General features: G+C 48.1%; 1 protein-coding gene across 7 annotated transcripts in view; it reads left to right on the top strand.

Annotated features, from left to right (window-relative positions):
- Positions 1 to 19,156, top strand: part of LOC115136144 (protein Jade-1-like) — a 239,888-nt gene that overhangs the window by 61,273 nt on the left and 159,459 nt on the right. For 2 of the 7 annotated variants that reach the window (XM_029671640.2, XM_029671641.2), the window contains one exon: positions 8,052 to 8,209. In XM_029671640.2, the coding sequence (XP_029527500.1) occupies positions 8,052 to 8,209 (158 nt within the window). Of the gene's footprint in view, positions 1 to 142; positions 222 to 2,595; positions 5,339 to 5,363; positions 5,520 to 6,604; positions 8,210 to 19,156 lie in introns of those variants that run through there. The other 5 variants (XM_065023875.1, XM_065023876.1, XM_065023877.1 and 2 more) reach the window with 5 other exon arrangements.

Here is a 19,156-nt window from a genome sequence, read left to right as displayed (position 1 = left end):
TCTGGCAGACATATCAGTGTGGATGACGGATCACCACCTCAAGCTGAACCTCGGCAAGACGGAGCTGCTCTTCCTCCCGGGGAAGGACTGCCCGTTCCATGATCTCGCCATCACGGTTGACAACTCCATCGTGTCCTCCTCCCAGAGCGCTAAGAACCTTGGCGTGATCCTGGACAACACCCTGTCGTTCTCAACTAACATCAAGGCGGTGGCCCGTTCCTGTAGGTTCATGCTCTACAACATCCGCAGAGTACGACCCTGCCTCACACAGGAAGCGGCGCAGGTCCTAATCCAGGCACTCGTCATCTCCCGTCTGGATTACTGCAACTCGCTGTTGGCTGGGCTCCCTGCCTGTGCCATTAAACCCCTACAACTCATCCAGAACGCCGCAGCCCGTCTGGTGTTCAACCTTCCCAAGTTCTCTCACGTCACCCCGCTCCTCCGCTCTCTCCACTGGCTTCCAGTTGAAGCTTGCATCCGCTACAAGACCATGGTGCTTGCCTACGGAGCTGTGAGGGGAACGGCACCTCAGTACCTCCAGGCTCTGATCAGGCCCTACACCCAAACAAGGGCACTGCTTTCATCCACCTCTGGCCTGCTCGCCTCCCTACCACTGAGGAAGTACAGTTCCCGCTCAGCCCAGTCAAAACTGTTCGCTGCTCTGGCCCCCCAATGGTGGAACAAACTCCCTCACGACGCCAGGACAGCGGAGTCAATCACCACCTTCCGGAGACACCTGAAACCCCACCTCTTTAAGGAATACATTTTTACATTTAAGTCATTTAGCAGACGCTCTTATCCAGAGCGACTTACAAATTGGTGCATTCACCTTATGACCTCCAGTGGAACAGTAGTGCATCTAAATCTTTTCAGGGGGAGGGGGGGTGAGAGGGATTACTTTATCCTATCCTAGGTATTCCTTAAAGAGGTGGGGTTTCAGGTGTCTCCGGAAGGTGGTGATTGACTCCGCTGTCCTGGCGTCGTGAGGGAGTTTGTTCCACCATTGGGGGGCCAGAGCAGCAAACAGTTTTGACTGGGCTGAGCGGGAACTGTACTTCCTCAGTGGTAGGGAGGCGAGCAGGCCAGAGGTGGATGAACGCAGTGCCCTTGTTTGGGTGTAGGGCCTGATCAGAGCCTGGAGGTACTGAGGTGCCGTTCCCCTCACAGCTCCGTAGGCAAGCACCATGGTCTTGTAGCGGATGCGAGCTTCAACTGGAAGCCAGTGGAGGGAGCGGAGGAGCGGGGTGACGTGAGAGAACTTGGGAAGGTTGAACACCAGACGGGCTGCGGCGTTCTGGATGAGTTGTAGGGGTTTAAGGCTATCCTAGGATAGGATAAAGTAATCCTTCTCACCCCCCCCTTAAAAGATTTAGATGCACTATTGTAAAGTGGCTGTTCCACTGGATGTCATAAGGTGAAAGCACCAATTTGTAAGTCGCTCTGGATAAGAGCGTCTGCTAAATGACTTAAATGTAAATGTAATGGATGGGGGAGGGAATGGGTGAAAGGAGAGATGGATGGGGGCGGGAGAGAGGGAATGGGGTGAAAGGAGAGATGGATGGGGGAGGGAGAGAGGGAATGGGTTGAAAGGAGAGATGGATGGGGGAGGGAGAGAGGGAATGGGGTGAAAGGAGAGATGGATGGGGGAGGGAGAGAGGGAATGGGGTGAAAGGAGAGATGGATGGGGGAGGAGAGAGGGAATGGGGTGAAAGGAGAGATGGATGGGGGAGGGAGAGAGGGAATGGGGTGAAAGGAGAGATGGATGGGGAGGGAGAGAGGGAATGGGGTGAAAGGAGAGATGGATGGGGAGGGAGAGAGGGAATGGGGTGAAAGGAGAGATGGATGGGGGAGGGAGAGAGGGAATGGGGTGAAAGGAGAGATGGATGGGGAGGGAGAGAGGGAATGGGGTGAAAGGAGAGATGGATGGGGAATGGGGGAGGCAGAGATGGAATGGGGGAAAGGAGAGATGGATGGGGAAAGGGGAGGGAGAGGGAATGGGGTGAAAGGAGAGATGGATGGGGTGAAAGGAGAGATGGATTGGGGGGGAGAGAGGGAATGGGGTGAAAGGAGAGATGGATGGGGGAGGGAGAGAGGGAATGGGGTGAAAGGAGAGATGGATGGGGAATGGGGGAGGCAGAGAGGGAATGGGGGAAAGGAGAGATGGATGGGGAAAGGGGGAGGGAGAGAGGGAATGGGGTGAAAGGAGAGATGGATGGGGAATGGGGGAGGGAGAGAGGGAATGGGGTGAAAGGAGAGATGGATGGGGATGGAGAGAGGGAATGGGGTGAAAGGAGAGATGGATGGGGAATGGGGGAGGGAGAGAGGGAATGGGGTGAAAGGAGAGATGGATGGGGGATGGAGAGAGGGAATGGGGTGAAAGGAGAGATGGATGGGGAATGGGGAGGGAGAGATGGATGGGGGATGGAGAGAGGGAATGGGGTGAAAGGAGAGATGGATGGGGAATGGGGAGGGAGAGATGGATGGGGGATGGAGAGAGGGAATGGGGTGAAAGGAGAGATGAATGGGGGAGGGAGAGAGGGAATTGGGTGAAAGGAGAGATTGATGGGGGATGGAGAGAGGGAATTGGGTGAAAGGAGAGATGGATGGGGGATGGAGAGATGGATGGGGTGAAAGGAGAGATGGATGGGGAAAGGGAGAGCGAGAGGCGTGGACATTAAAACCAGGGACCTTGTAATTCTGTTTCCCTGACATTAATTAGCTTTGGTTGGTTTGTTTAAACACAGTAAAAATGAATCACTCCTTTCCTCTGTGGGCTGGTTCCAGACATAAGCGGTCTCACTCTTGTCTCAACTTAATGTTGAGAGTTATAATAGTATAAGTTCAAAATTGTTGTTAGTCACTCTCACTCAGATTCGCATGAAATGTGTTATAAAATAGCAATCATTATCTACGCTCCATGGCAAATGTCTGGAATTGCAGGAAATTAACTTAAATAAAAAAATGTTCTCTCCACCATCAAGAGGGGAACCACTAAAATGTTTTGCCTGCTTGGTGGACAGAAACCAAATGTCGCTTAAGGTCCCCAAAAGGCTAGAGGTGGCCCTGCCTCTGCTGCTGGGTGTTGGAGAGAGAACAGGAGATCATCCTGACTGTCCTCCCCCAGCTTTGGTCTGCTGAAGGAGAGGAGTGTTCATCTTGGCCTCGACTGACTGTCTGAGAGAGACACCCCCACACACACACACACACACACATTTTCTCTTTGCTCTCTCCGTCCCACACACACACTGTCACACACACTCCCTACATTGCATTATCTATTTGTGCTGGCAGACACCCTTGTCGGCCAAGGCAATTTCCACTCGGCTATCTGCCTGGGTTTTTACATATGGCCTTTTCATATACTGTACAGCCCAGAACTTACTGGGGTCTCGCTCTCTCTCTCAGCCTCTCGCGTGCCCTCTCAGCCTGTCGCGCACCCTCTCAGCCTCTCTCTCTCTCTCTCTCTCTCTCTCTCTCTCTGCCTCTCGCTCTCTCTCTCAGCCTCTCGCTCTCTCTTTCTGCTTCTCGCTCTCTCTCAGCCTCTCGCTCTCTCTTTCTGCTTCTCGCTCTCTCTCTCAGCCTCTCACTCTCCCTCTCACTCTCTCGCTCTCCCTCTCAGCCTCTCGCTCTCCCTCTCAGCCTCTCGCTCTCCCTCTCAGCCTCTCGCTCTCCCTCTCAGCCTCTCACGCGCTCTCTCAGCCTCTCACACGCTCTCTCAGCCTCTCGCTCTCTCTCTCAGCCTCTCACACGCTCTCAGCTTCTCGCTCTCTCTCTCAGCCTCTCACGCGCTCTCTCAGCTTCTCGCTCTCTCTCTCAGCATCTCACGCTCTCTCAGCCTCTCACTCTCTCTCAGCCTCTCACGTGCTCCCTCATCCTCTCACGCGCTCTCTCTCTGCTTCTCGTTCTCTTTTTCTGCTTCTTGCTCTCTTTTTCTGCTTCTCGCTCTCTTTCTGCTTCTCGCTCTCTTTTTCTGCTTCTCGCTCTCTTTTTCTGCTTCTCGCTCTCTCTTTCTGCTTCTCGCTCTCTTTTTCTGCTTCTCGCTCTCTTTTTCTGCTTCTCGCTCTCTTTTTCTGCTTCTCGCTCTCTTTTTCTGCTTCTCGCTCGCTCTCTCTCTCTCTCAATTGAATTCAAGGGGCTTTATTGGCATGGGAATCATATTTTAACATTGCCAAAGCATGTGAAGTAGATAATATACAAAAGTGAAATAAACAATAAAAACGAACAGTAAACATTACCAAAAGAATAAAGACATTACAAAATGTCATATTATGTATATATACAGTGTTGTAACGATGTGCAAATGTGCAAATGAGTACAAAGTACAAAAGGGAAAGTAAATAAGCATAAATATGGGTTGTATTTACAATGGTGTTTCTTCACTGGTGGCCCCTTTCTTGTGGTAACAGGTCACAAATCTTGCTGCTGTGATGTCACATTGTGGTATTTCACCCAGTAGATATGGGAGTTTATCAAAATCGGGTTTGTTTTCAAATTCTTTGGATCTGTGTATTCTGAGGGAAATATGTGTCTTTAATATGTCATGCAGTTGGCAGGAGGTTAGGAAATGCCGCTCAGTTTCCACCTCATTTTGTGGGCAGTGTACACATAGCCTGTCTTTTCTTGAGAGCCAGGTCTGCCTACGGCGGCCTTTCTCAATAGCAAGGCTATGCTCACTGAGTCTGTACATAGTCATAGCTTTCCTTAAGTGTGGGTCACTCACAGTGGTCAGGTATTCTGCCACTGTGTACTCTCTGTTTAGGGCAAAATTGTTCTAGTTTGCTCTGTTTTTTTGTTAGTACTTTCCAATGTGTCAAGTAATTATCTTTTTGTTTTCTCATGATTTGGTTGGGTCTAATTGTGTTGCTCTCCTTGGGGCTCTGTGGGGTCTGTTTGTGAACAGCTTGCTTAGGGGACTCTTCTCCAGGTGTATTTCTCTGTAGGTGATGGCTTTGTTATGGAAGGCTTGGGAACCACTTCCTTTTATGTGGTTGTAGAATTTAACTTGTCTTTTCTGGATTTTGATCATTAGCGGGTATCGGCCTAATTCTGCTCTGCATGCATTATTTGGTGTTTTACATTGTACACGGAGGATGTTTTTGCAGAATTCTGCATGCAATCTCAATTTGGCGTTTGCCCCATTTAGTGAATTCTTGGTTGGTGAGCGGCCCCAGACCTCACAACCATGAAGGGAAATGGGTTCTACAACTGATTCAAGTATTTTTTGTCGTATGTCAAATTTTATGTTCCTTTTGATGGCATAGAATTCCCTTCTTGCCTTGTCCCTCAGATCATTCACAGCTTTGTGGAAGTTACCTGTTGCGCTGATGTTTAGGCCAAGGTATGTATCGTTTTTTGTGTGTTCTAGGGCATCTGTGTAGAAGTAATTTGTAGTTGTGATCCTGGTGACTGGACCTTTTTTGGAACACCATTATTTTTGTCTCTTTCAGAGATTTACTGTCAGGGCCCAGGTCTGACAGAATCTGTGCAGAAGATCTAGGTGCTGATGTAGGCCCTCCTTGGTTGGTCTCTCTCTCTCTCTCTCTCTCTCTCTCTCTCTCTTGTTGGATAGGGGTGTCCTTCCTGTGTCATGAATGAAACTGTGATTCATGTGTCTTCTGTGTGCGCCAGGTTAATGCCATTAATGTCTCTGTTGGGAGGTTGGGGGTGGAGTTTACTGTCGGGATGTTTATATTGGGGTACAGGTATTCGAAGAAGGAAAAGGCCAAATATGTATTGTTGAATTATCTGTTTGCTCAGGCAAAGTTAGCTATTTGGCTAACAAGGAAGAACAGGGTCAAAGGTGGGGGGATAACAGACCAGGTCTCTGCGCCCCTTAGGGTGGAATTAGGGATATAGAGATGTTTCAGGAGATATGGTGTGTCGGGGGGGCCGTCTGTACAGCTGGGGAAGATGGGTTGGATATACGGTTGTAAAAGTGGTGATGTTTTGAGATGTTTCAGGAGATATGGTGTCGGGGGGGCCGTCTGTACAGCTGGGGAAGATGGGTTGGATATACGGTTGTAGTGGTGATGTTTTGAGATGTTTCAGGAGATATGGTGTGTCGGGGGGGCCGTCTGTACAGCTGGGGAAGATGGGTTGGATATACGGTTGTAGTGGTGATGTTTTGAGATGTTTCAGGAGATATGGTGTCGGGGGGGCCATCTGTACAGCTGGGGAAGATGGGTTGGATATACGGTTGTAAAAGTGGTGATGTTTTGTGTCATGGGGTAGAGTGCAAGGTGAGTACACAGTACAGGGGATATTTGTTTTTTAAAAGGGGGGTGGTAGTAGTCAGGTGTTAATGAAATGAGGATGTATCATTAAAGAAAGTCAAAGTCTCTCTCTACCTAACCCCTACCTAATACTACCTAACCCTTACCCAATACTACCTAACCCTTACCCAATACTACCTAACCCTTACCCAATACTACCTAACCCTTACCCAATACTACCTAACCCTTACCCGATACTACCTAACCCCTACCTAATACTACCTAACCCTTACCCAATACTACCTAACCCCTACCTAATACTACTAACCCTTACCTATGTGACGACCCTCCCACACTGTCTGCCATATTCTCTCTTTATGTTTCCTTATTAGGATGCCGGTGGGCGGAGTTGGGAGGGTCGTCAGCTACATGGGAAACACCTGGGCCCGGTGTCTCCCAGGATAAATATACCACTTCCCCATTCATGGAGGAGACTCTCTCCATGCAGACACACCTGGGCCCGGTGTCTCCCAGGATAAATATACCACTTCCCCATTCATGGAGGAGACTCTCTCCATGCAGACACACCTGGGCCCGGTGTCTCCCAGGATAAATATACCACTTCCCCATTCATGGAGGAGACTCTCTCCATGCAGACATCTTTATGGATTTTGTTGTGTTTCTTGGTGGTTTTTGGGTTGTTTGCTTTAGCATCTTTCAACACCCTGCATTATCACATTCATGCATGCAAAACACTCACTTACACTACTGATTACTGATTACACACACCGTTGTATATTTTCCTTAGTTGCTTTAGTTAATAAATATATATTTTGTTACGCCTTATCTCCACGTTGTCTCCCTTTTGTTACGGGCTTTGAGCCGGTTCGTGACACCTAATACTACCTAACCCTTACCCAATACTACCTAATACTACCTAACCCTTACCCAATACTACCTAACCCTTACCTAATACTACCTAACCCTTACCCAATACTACCTAACCACTACCTAACCCCTACCTAATACTACCTAACCCCTACCTAATACTACCTAACCCCTACCTAATACTACCTAACCACTACCTAATACGACCTAACCACTACCTAATACTACTTAACCACTACGGATGGGGCGGATTGTGTAGTGAATGTGTAGTTTATGTACTAGTCAAGATACACAGGAAAGTGTTCAGTAGGAAAACAGTAGTGTTTCCCGTAGTAATCAGGTAGAGATGTTTACTACTTGATGTTGGCAGTAAATAAGTAGTCATTATTTTTCGGCTCTGCACGGTGCCGTGGGCCTGTGGCTGATGTCCTTGACTATTTTTATTCATGGAGTTGGGGATCTGTGCTTATTATGGGACGGATAACATCAGTGCTGCTCCGCAGGCCTTTGGCAGGGCACAGGATTGAGTCTCTCTGAAGACACTATGTGCGTCCCAAATGGTTCTGTTTTTAGTGTACTACGTTTGTCCAGAGCCCTATGACCTTTACTGATGACCTTTGTTGGATGTTGAAATGTAAAATGCCCCTTTTTATGCTGGCTTTGTATACACAAATACTGTGTAGTGTTAATTGGAACGTTTATTTGACCGCTGCCAACCGCAAAAGTACTTGTTTTGTGCTTACAATATAAGTCTTAAATGAACCTAAATGGACTGCTGCATACAATGTACAGCCTGAGAGATGGTCATGTTTAGCCTAAAACCTGTCATTTCTTCTCAAATTCAAACTGCTATACAGATGCAAATTATTGTGATAATTTAACTGAATCTCTCTGTCTTTCTCTGTTGTATTGTGTAAGGTGTCAACCCTCTCTCTTTGTGTTTTATGTCAGGTGTTCCGGACGGACTTCATCACAGCCATGAAGCTGCCAGACTCGGCCCAGCTGGGCCCCGATGACTTCTATGTGCTGTCAGACCCCTGGAGACAGGAGTGGGAGAAGGGGGTCCAGGTCCCTGCCAGCGTGGACGCCATCCCAGAACCTGTCGTCAGGTAGGGACGATGCTGACTGTTTGAATGCTTTGACTGCTCTAATACAGTACGACCATGGAACAACCACACTTAAAGGGATACTTCGGGATTTTGGCAATGAAGCCAGTGGCGCAGTGGTCTAAGGCACTGCATCTCAGTGTAAGAGGTGTCACTACGGTCCCTGGTTCAAATCCAGGCTGTATCACATCCGGCTGTGATTGGGAGTCCCATAGGGCGGCGCACATTTGGCTCAGCGTTGTTAGGGTTTGGCCGGGATAGGCCGTCATTGTAAATTAGAATTTGTTCATAACCTCTCTGGGATATGTGGGACGGTAGCGTCCCACCTCGCCAACAGCCAGTGAAAGTGCAGGGCGCCTAATTTAAAACAACATAATTAAAATTCCTCAAGCATGCAAGTATTTTACACCATTTTAAAGATAAAATTCTTGTTAATCCAGCCACAGTGTCTCATTTCAAAAAAGCTTTACAGTGAAAGCACCACAAACGATTATGTTAGGTCACCACCAAGTCACAGAAAAACACAGCCATTTTTCCAGCCAAAGAGAGGAGTCTCAAAAAGCACAATTGGAGATGAAATTAATCACTAACCTTTGATGATCTTCATCAGATTACACTCATAGGACTTCATGTTACACAATACATGTATGTTTTGTTCGCTAAAGTGCATATTTATATTTAAAAAATCTCATTTTACATTGGCTCGTTACGTTCATTATTTATGTCCAAATAGCTTCTTTTGTTAGGGCATTTGGTAAACAAATCCAAACGCGAGTTCAGGTCCAGCCGAACGTCGGACGGAAAGTTCAAAAAGTTATATTACTGGTCGTAGAAACTTGTCAAACTAAGTATTGAATCAATCTTTAGGATGTTTTTATCATAAATCTTCAAGAATGTTCCAACCGGAGAATTTCTATGTCTGTAGAAAAGCAATGGAAGAAAAGCTAACTCTCTCGTGACCGCGCGATACGAGCCTGTGGCAATCTGCCAGACACCTGGCTCATTCCCCTCTCATTCGGCCCCGCTTCACAGTAGAAGCCTCAAACAAGGTTCTAAAGACTGTTGACATCTAGTGGAAGCCTTAGGAAGTGCAACATAACCAAACAAAGTATTGAGATAAACTTTTGTTATTGGCCAAATACTTATTTTCCACCATAATTTGCAAATAAATTCATAAAAAATCCTACAATGTGATTTTCAGGATTTTCCCCCTCATTTTGTCTGTCATAGTTGAAGTGTACCTATGATGAAAATTACAGGCCTCATCTTTTTAAGTGGGACAATTGGCGGCTGACTAAATACTTTTTTGCCCCACTGTGTATATATACATATGACATTTGTAATGTCTTTATTATTTTGGAACTTCTGTGAGTTTACTGTTCATTTTTATTTTTTATTTCACTTCTGTATATTATCTACCTCACTTGCTTTGTCAATGTTAACATATGTTTCCCATGCCAATAAAGTCCCTTGAATTGAAATTGATTTAGAGAGAGAGATGGATATAGAGCGAGAGATGGATATAGAGAGATAGATAAGGAGAGTAATAGGTGAGTGTGGAAATATGCACAAATTACCACGAGTTTTCCTTGATCGATTTGATTGATTTAGAATGTGTGGAGATGGAGTGATACATAGCTCAATAAAGGTAGATGAGAAGGGAGTTGATTGCTCTAAGCGGGTGGTATGTTCAAGTTGGTTAGAAAGCTTTGTCCTCCCCCCGTCTGTTCTCTCTGCTCCTGCCTCAGGCTTAGACAGCTAGCTTTAAAATAAATAATGACATCATCCTCCAAAAATTGTGGAAAAGAGAAACTGCAGGGCCTGTCTGGCTCAGCTAGCCTAGTGTTCTTTCTCTCTGGGCTTGCTGTCCTCCTCTTACGCTCTGCCGTGCGGTCTGTCTCGGTCTCTGTATCTCGGTCTCTGTATCTCGGTCTCTGTCTGTCTGTACAAGCTTACTGTGCTACGGCGGTTTCAGCTAAATGCTTTATGGTTGCAGAGAAATACGGTGAGACTGCTGGGTCACTGTGTTTGTGCTCCTCTCTCCCCTTTCTCTTTTCATGGAAGATAACCAACACCGCACTACAGGGGGGTAGAGAGACCCTCCCTGGGCCAAGTGCAAGTAATTAGCTGTTGCATAACAGTCTCATTTGGTAGACAGAGAATGACAAATTGGCACGGTCTCTTTATCCTCAGTCCCCCTTGAAGCAATGGGGACAGAAATAATTACATGTATGAGACTCTCTCCTTCTCTCCAAACAAGATCAGATGAGATGAGGCTTGACACCGGAGCATCAGGCATTTTTCTTTCTGTTTCGACTGTGGTGACAGCGAACAGGAAACCATCATACTTCAAAGACTTTGTCTTTGGTTTGGCCTGAGAGTGGAAGACTTCCTGACCATGTACATGGCTTAGGGACTGAGAGAGGAAGACTTCCTGACCATGTACATGGCTTAGGGACTGAGAGAGGAAGACTTCCTGACCATGTACATGGCTTAGGGACTGAGAGAGGAAGACTTCCTGACCATGTACATGGCACATGGCTTTGACCATGTACATGGCTTAGGGACTGAGAGAGGAAGACTTCCTGACCATGTACATGGCTTAGGGACTGAGAGAGGAAGACTTCCTGACCATGTACATGGCTTAGGGACTGAGAGGGGAAGACTTCCTGACCATGTACATGGCTTAGGGACTGAGAGAGGAAGACTTCCTGACCATGTACATGGCTTAGGGACTGAGAGAGGAAGACTTCCTGACCATGTACATGGCTTAGGGACTGAGAGAGGAAGACTTCCTGACCATGTACATGGCTTTGGGGCTGTGAGAAGAGAGGATAGTAAAACAGAAGCTGAGAGAGACTGTTGGGCTTGGTGGACCGCAGGTGGGAGAAGGAAGTTTAGAGAGCAGAGCCTTGGCCCAGGGAACTAACAGTGGCTCTCCAGGGATTGGGAACAACCTCTGCCCAGTCCTAGAGGCTGTCCCAAATATAGTACTACTTTTGACCAGGGCCCTGTTCAGAAGAAGTGCATTATATAGGCAATAGGGTGCCATTTGGCTGCATCCTCTCCCAACAGACCAGGAAGTCACAGTACGCTACTTTATGTCCACTTCAACAACGGGGAACTCTCCAAACTCTTCCCATCCATTCAAGACTCCTTCCGTGAGGATTATTGACATAAAGAGGCCAGCTCCCAGCCAAGGATGAGTATGGGTCAATGAAGTTTTAAGAACCCACTGTTCATTACCAGACTGACTGGTGCTGCTGTCTGCCTGCCTGTGCTGCCATGGGTTCAAGTCTGACTGATTTGAGCTTGGCTTGCTGCTCTAGCTGACCTAACCGGGTTCAGCTTGGTAATGGTATCTCTGGCCGCAGCCAGCCTGCAGTCTGTCTAACCACGGTGACTCTGCCTGGGCCTGTGGTCTAGCGGTGTCTACAGAGATCCAGAGCAGACCCAGATTCAAATACTATAAAACTATCTTGCAAATACTTTTGAGTGTTTGCTTTAGCCTGTGACAGATGGGTGGGGTTTGCACTTTTGGGACTATTCTATTAGTTCAATATGTGCCAGGAAGCACAGTCAAGCCCTGCGATAGTATTATGAATATTTTGAATAGTATCTGAACTGAGGTGGGGTCTCCAGTGCTCCAGAGCTGCAGTAAAGGCCAGGCTTGGTTAGAGTCCAGGCATACGGTATGGCTGTTATGCTCTCTCAGCAGGGTGGCTGGATGGAGGGGTGAAATCACTTACAGGCCCGGCTTCCCATTACTCTCTCCTGTTAACCATTTCACAGGGATGCCCTCTCCTTGCATTGTCTCATCTATGCCTTGGTGAACTCTGGCCCAATTCCAAATCGACTCTTGCTCGTAGTCCATATGCACAGAAAAGATTTTACGCAATATGGACAAAAATATGCTCAGGTTTGGATTCTGTGGTTAATTTTATATGAGCCGGTAACTCATCAGTGTGTTAGTAGAGCTCCCCGTAGTGGCACATCAGCTCTGTGAGTCGAAGACTTGTTAGTTAAACATGAGATGAAATCCATGCTAGCTGTGCTTGGAACAAGTACATGGATCACTGGAAGTAATTTGTATTCCACCCTAAAGCACAACAGCGATTGTGTGTGTAAGCTGTCCCCAGGGCTGAATGTGTGTGCGTGTGTGTGTGTGCGTGTGTGTGTGTGTGCGTGTGCGTGTGCGCGCGTGCGTGCGTGTGTGGTGGGGGTGGGGGGGCTGCTTAACCAGATGTTCATATTGATGTTCATACTGTTTCTGTATCATACCGGGGTGTACAGTATTACCGCTGTAACCAACAAGTTTGATCTTGACATCTAGTCACTTAGCAAACCAAATGCATGACTGGAGCCCTGACCTGAATATGATTTATTTTAGATTTCTTATAGTTATACTTAACTTATTGTTATAAGCATGGGTATTTTGAAATACCTTGGTATACAGTATAAACGGTATATTGCCCAAGCTTAGTGTTTGTGTGTGTGTTAGTTCTCCACTGGGTAGTGAAGCTGAGTATCTTCCCAAGGGAATGGAGTTCTCCCACCCTACAGACACACACACCCACTCTATCCATCAGTGCTGATGGTTGGACTCGTGTGGCAGATCAAAGCTGTGTGTCATGCATTGTGAGCTGAGCAACATCTGGGCCACCTGAAGGTTCTTAACCAACCCCCATCTGCCTGTCCTGTGTGTGTGTGTGTGTGTGTGTGTGTGTGTCTACATGTACAGTACCAGTCAAAAGTTTGGACACACCTACTCATTCAAAGGCTTTTTCTTTATTTTTACTATTTTCTACATTGTAGAATACTAGTGAAGACATCAACACTGTGAAATAACACATATGGAATCATGTAGTAACCAAAAAAGTGTTAAAACAAAACAAAAAATATTTTATATTTGAGATTATTCAAAGGAGCCACCCTTTGTCTTGATGGCAGCTTTGCACACTCTTGTGCTGAGCACATGTTGGCTTCTGTCCTGTTAAAAAAACAAATGATAGTTCAATAAGCGCAAACCAGATGGGGTGGCATATTGCTGCAGAATGCTGTGGTAGCCATGCTGGTTAAGTGTGCCTTCAATTCTAAATAAATCGCAGACAGTGTCACTGGCAAAGCACCATCACACCTCCTCCTCCATGCTTCACGGTGGGAACCACACATGCGCAGATGATCCGTTCACCTACTCCGCGTCTCACAAAGACACAGCAGTTGTAACCAAAAATCTCAAATTTGGACTCATCAGACTAAAGGACAGATGTCACTGGTCTAATGTCCATTGGGTTGTGTTTCTTTGCCCAAGCAAGTCTCTTCTTCTTCTACTTCTTCTTACATTTACATTTTACATTTAAGTCATTTAGCAGACGCTCTTATCCAGAGCGACTTACAAATTGGTGCTTTCACCTTATGACATCCAGTGGAACAGCCACTTTACAATAGTGCATCTAGGTCTTTTAAGGGGGGAGGGGGTGAGAAGGATTACTTTATCCTATCCTAGGTATTCCTTAAAGAGGTGGGGTTTCAGGTGTCTCCGGAAGGTGGTGATTGACTCCGCTGTCCTGGCGTCGTGAGGGAGTTTGTTCCACCATTGGGGGGCCAGAGCAGCGAACAGTTTTGACTGGGCTGAGCGGGAACTGTACTTCCTCAGTGGTAGGGAGGCGAGCAGGCCAGAGGTGGATGAACGCAGTGCCCTTGTTTGGGTGTAGGGCCTGATCAGAGCCTGGAGGTACTGAGGTGCCGTTCCCCTCACAGCTCCGTAGGCAAGCACCATGGTCTTGTAGCGGATGCGAGCTTCAACTGGAAGCCAGTGGAGGGAGCGGAGGAGCGGGGTGACGTGAGAGAACTTGGGAAGGTTGAACACCAGACGGGCTGCGGCGTTCTGGATGAGTTGTAGGGGTTTAATGGCACAGGCAGGGAGCCCAGCCAACAGCGAGTTGCAGTAATCCAGACGGGAGATGACAAGTGCCTGGATTAGGACCTGCGCCGCTTCCTGTGTGAGGCAGGGTCGTACTCTGCGGATGTTGTAGAGCATGAACCTACAGGAACGGGCCACCGCCTTGATGTTATTTGAGAACGACAGGGTGTTGTCCAGGATCACGCCAAGGTTCTTAGCGCTCTGGGACGAGGACACAATGGAGTTGTCAACCGTGATGGCGAGATCATGGAACGGGCAGTCCTTCCCCGGGAGGAAGAGCAGCTCCGTCTTGCCGAGGTTCAGCTTGAGGTGATGATCCGTCATCCACACTGATATGTCTGCCAGACATGCAGAGATGCGATTCGCCACCTGGTCGTCAGAAGGGGGAAAGGAGAAGATTAATTGTGTGTCGTCTGCATAGCAATGATAGGAGAGACCATGTGAGGTTATGACAGAGCCAAGTGACTTGGTGTATAGCGAGAATAGGAGAGGGCCTAGAACAGAGCCCTGGGGGACACCAGTGGTGAGAGCACGTGGTGAGGAGACGGATTCTCGCCACGCCACCTGGTAGGAGCGACCTGTCAGGTAGGACGCAATCCAAGCGTGGGCCGCGCCGGAGATGCCCAACTCGGAGAGGGTGGAGAGGAGGATCTGATGGTTCACAGTATCGAAGGCAGCCGATAGGTCTAGAAGGATGAGAGCAGAGGAGAGAGAGTTAGCTTTAGCAGTGCGGAGCGCCTCCGTGATACAGAGAAGAGCAGTCTCAGTTGAATGACTAGTCTTGAAACCTGACTGATTTGGATCAAGAAGGTCATTCTGAGAGAGATAGCGGGAGAGCTGGCCAAGGACGGCACGTTCAAGAGTTTTGGAGAGAAAAGAAAGAAGGGATACTGGTCTGTAGTTGTTGACATCGGAGGGATCGAGTGTAGGTTTTTTCAGAAGGGGTGCAACTCTCGCTCTCTTGAAGACGGGAGGGACGAGCCAGCGGTCAGGGATGAGTTGATGAGCGAGGTGAGGTAAGGGAGAAGGTCACCGGAGATGGTCTGGAGAAGAGAGGAGGGGATAGGGTCAAGCGGGCAGGTTGTTGGGCGGCCGGCCGTCACAAGACGCGAGATGTCATCTGGAGAGAGAGGGGAGAAAGAGGTCAGAGCACAGGGTAGGGCAGTGTGAGCAGAACCAGCGGTGTCGTTTGATTTAGCAAACGAGGATCGGATGTCGTCGACCTTCTTTTCAAAATGGTTGATGAAGTCATCTGCAGAGAGGGGGTGGGGAGGAGGATTCAAGAGGGAGGAGAAGGTGGCAAAGAGCTTCCTAGGGTTAGAGGCAGATGCTTGGAATTTAGAGTGGTAGAAAGTGGCTTTAGCAGCAGAGACAGAGGAGGAAAATGTAGAGAGGAGGGAGTGAAAGGATGCCAGGTCCGCAGGGAGGCGAGTTTTCCTCCATTTCCGCTCGGCTGCCCGGAGCCCTGTTCTGTGAGCTCGCAATGAGTCGTCGAGCCACGGAGCGGGAGGGGAGGACCGAGCCGGCCTGGAGGATAGGGGACATAGAGAGTCAAAGGATGCAGAAAGGGAGGAGAGGAGGGTTGAGGAGGCAGAATCAGGAGATAGGTTGGAGAAGGTTTGAGCAGAGGGAAGAGATGATAGGATGGAAGAGGAGAGAGTAGCGGGGGAGAGAGAGCGAAGGTTGGGACGGCGCGATACCATCCGAGTAGGGGCAGTGTGGGAAGTGTTGGATGAGAGCGAGAGGGAAAAGGATACAAGGTAGTGGTCGGAGACTTGGAGGGGAGTTGCAATGAGGTTAGTGGAGGAACAGCATCTAGTAAAGATGAGGTCGAGCGTATTGCCTGCCTTGTGAGTAGGGGGAAGGTGAGAGGGTGAGGTCAAAAGAGGAGAGGAGTGGAAAGAAGGAGGCAGAGAGGAATGAGTCAAAGGTAGACGTGGGGAGGTTAAAGTCGCCCAGAACTGTGAGAGGTGAGCCGTCCTCAGGAAAGGAGCTTATCAAGGCATCAAGCTCATTGATGAACTCTCCGAGGGAACCTGGAGGGCGATAAATGATAAGGATGTTAAGCTTGAAAGGGCTGGTAACTGTGACAGCATGGAATTCAAAGGAGGCGATAGACAGATGGGTAAGGGGAGAAAGAGAGAATGACCACTTGGGAGAGATGAGGATCCCGGTGCCACCACCCCGCTGACCAGAAGCTCTCGGGGTGTGCGAGAGCATGTGGGCGGACGAAGAGAGAGCAGTAGGAGTAGCGGTGTTGTCTGTGGTGATCCATGTTTCCGTCAGAGCCAAGAAGTCGAGGGACTGGAGGGAGGCATAGGCTGAGATGAACTCTGCCTTGTTGGCCGCAGATCGGCAGTTCCAGAGGCTACCGGAGACCTGGAACTCCACGTGGGTCGTGCGCGCTGGGACCACCAGATTAGGTGGCCGCGGCCATGCGGTGTGGAGCGTTTGTATGGTCTGTGCAGAGAGGAGAGAACAGGGATAGACAGACACATAGTTGACAGGCTAGAGAAGAGGCTACGCTAATGCAGAGGAGATTGAATGACAAGTGGACTACACGTCTCGAATGTTCAGAAAGTTTTACGTAGCAAGAATCTAATTGACTAAAATGATTAAAATGATACAGTACTGCTGAGGTAGGCTAGCTGCGTTGTTGACACTACCCTAATCAAGTCGTTCCGTTGAGTGTGAAGTTTCTACAATGCTGCTTTTGGGGCAAGCTGGCTAGCTAGCAGTGTTGGTTACGTTACGTTGCGTTAGGAGAACGACAATAGCTGGCTAGCTAACCTAGAAAATCGCTCTAGACTACACAATTATCTTTGAAACAAAGACGGCTATGTAGCTAGCTATGTAGCTAGCTACGATCAAACAAATCACACCGTTGGGACTGTAATGAAATGAAATGAAAATATGATACTACCTGTGGAGCGAAGCGGAATGCGACCGGAATGCGAAAGTTCTATTCAGTAGACGTTGGCTGGCTATTGGCTAGCTAGGAGTGTCTCCTACGTTAAGGACGACAAAATAGCTGGCTAGCTAACCTCGGTAAATTAAGATAATCACTCTAAGACTACACACTCTAACTACACAATTATCTTGGATACGAAGACAGCAAAGACAACTATGTAGCTAGCTAACACTACACTAATCACTAACACTACACTAATCAAGTCGTTCAGTTGAGTGTGATAGTTACTACAGTGCTACGGTAGACGGTGAACGTGTTGGGCAGATAGGAGACGACGAAATACGATAATTACGCAATTATCTTTGATACAACGACGACTATGTAGCTAGCTAAGAAGAAATTGCTAAGATTAGACAAATCTACTTCTTATTATTGGTGTCTATTAGTAGTGGTTTCTTTGCAGCAATTTGACCATGAGGGCCTGATTCATTCAGTCTCCTCTGAACAGTTGATGTTGAGATGTGTCTATTACTTGAACTCTGTGAAGCATTTATTTGGGCTGCAATTTCTGAGGCTGGTAACTCTAATGAACTGATCCTCTGCAGCAGAGGTAACTCTGGGTATTCCATTCCTGGGGTGGTCCTCATGTGAGCCAGGTACAACCCTAAATCTGTAAACATGGGCACCCTCATAGACATTATCTTGACCAACTTGCCCTCCAAATACACCTGCGCTGTTTTCAATCAGGATCTCAGCGATCACTGCCTCATTGCCTGTATCCGCTATGGGTCCGCGGTCAAACGACCACCCCTCATCACTGTCAAACGCTCCCTAAAACACTTCTGCGAGTAGGCCTTTCTAATCGACCTGGCCCGGGTATCCTGGAAGGATATTGACCTCATCCCGTCAGTCGAGGATGCCTGGTCATTCTTTAAAAATAATTTCTTAGATAAGCATGCCCCGTTCAAAAAATGCAGAACTAAGAACAGATATAGCGCTTGGTTCACTCCAGACCTGACTGCCCTTGACCAGCACAAAAACATCCTGTGGCGGACTGCAATAGCATTGAATAGTCCCCGTGATATGCAACTGTCCAGGGAGGTCAGGAACCAATACACGCAGTCAGTCAGGAAAGCAAAGGCTAGCTTTTTCAAGCAGAAATTCGCTTCCTGTAGCTCTAACTCCAAAACATTTTGGGACACTGTAAAGTCCATGGAGAACAAGAGCACCTCCTCCCAGCTGCCCACTGCACTGAGGCTAGGTAACACTGTCACCACTGATAAATCCATGATAATCGAACATTTCGATAAGCATTTCTCAATGGCTGGCCATGCCTTCTTCCTGGCTACTCCAACCCCTGCCAACAGCTCTGCTCTCCCCGCAGCTACTCGCCCAAGCCTCCCCAGCTTCTCCTTCACCCAAATCCAGACAGCAGATGTTCTGAAAGAGCTGCAAAACCTGGACCCGTACAAATCAGCTGGGCTAGACAATCTGCACCCTCTCTTTCTAAAATTATCCGCCGCCATTGTTGCAACCCCTATTACCAGCCTGTTCAACCTCTCTTTCAAATGGTCCGAGATCCCTAAAGATTGGAAAGCTGCCGCGGTCATCCCCCTCTTCAAAGGGAATGACACCCTAGACCCAAACTGTTACAGACCTATATCCATCTTGCCCTGCCTATCTAAAGTCTTCGAAATCCAAGTTAATAAACGGATCACTGACCATTTCGAATCCCACCGTACCTTCTCCCCTGTGCAATCCGGTTTCCGAGCCGGTCACGGGTGCACCTCAGTCACGCTCAAGGTACTAAACGATATCATAACCGCCATCGATAAAAGACAGTATTGTGCAGCCGTCTTCATCGACCTGGCCAAGGCTTTCGACTCTGTTAATCACCGTATTCTTATCGGCAGACTCAATAGCCTTCGTTCTTCTAATGACTGCCTCGCCTGGTTCACCAAGTACTTTACAACCAGAGTTCAGTGTGTCAAATCGGAGGGCATGTTGTCCGGACCTCTGGCAGTCTCTTTGGGGGTACCACAGGGTTCAATTCTCGGGCCGACTCTTTTCTCTAATTATATAAATGGTGTCGCTCTTGCTGCTGGCGATTCCCTGA

Source organism: Oncorhynchus nerka, linkage group LG10 (genome assembly GCF_034236695.1).
Source record: "Oncorhynchus nerka isolate Pitt River linkage group LG10, Oner_Uvic_2.0, whole genome shotgun sequence".
In the NCBI taxonomy this organism is placed as follows: domain Eukaryota; kingdom Metazoa; phylum Chordata; class Actinopteri; order Salmoniformes; family Salmonidae; genus Oncorhynchus; species Oncorhynchus nerka.
Note: the sequence above shows the minus strand (reverse complement) of the source record. Positions and strands in the feature narration are given on the sequence as shown.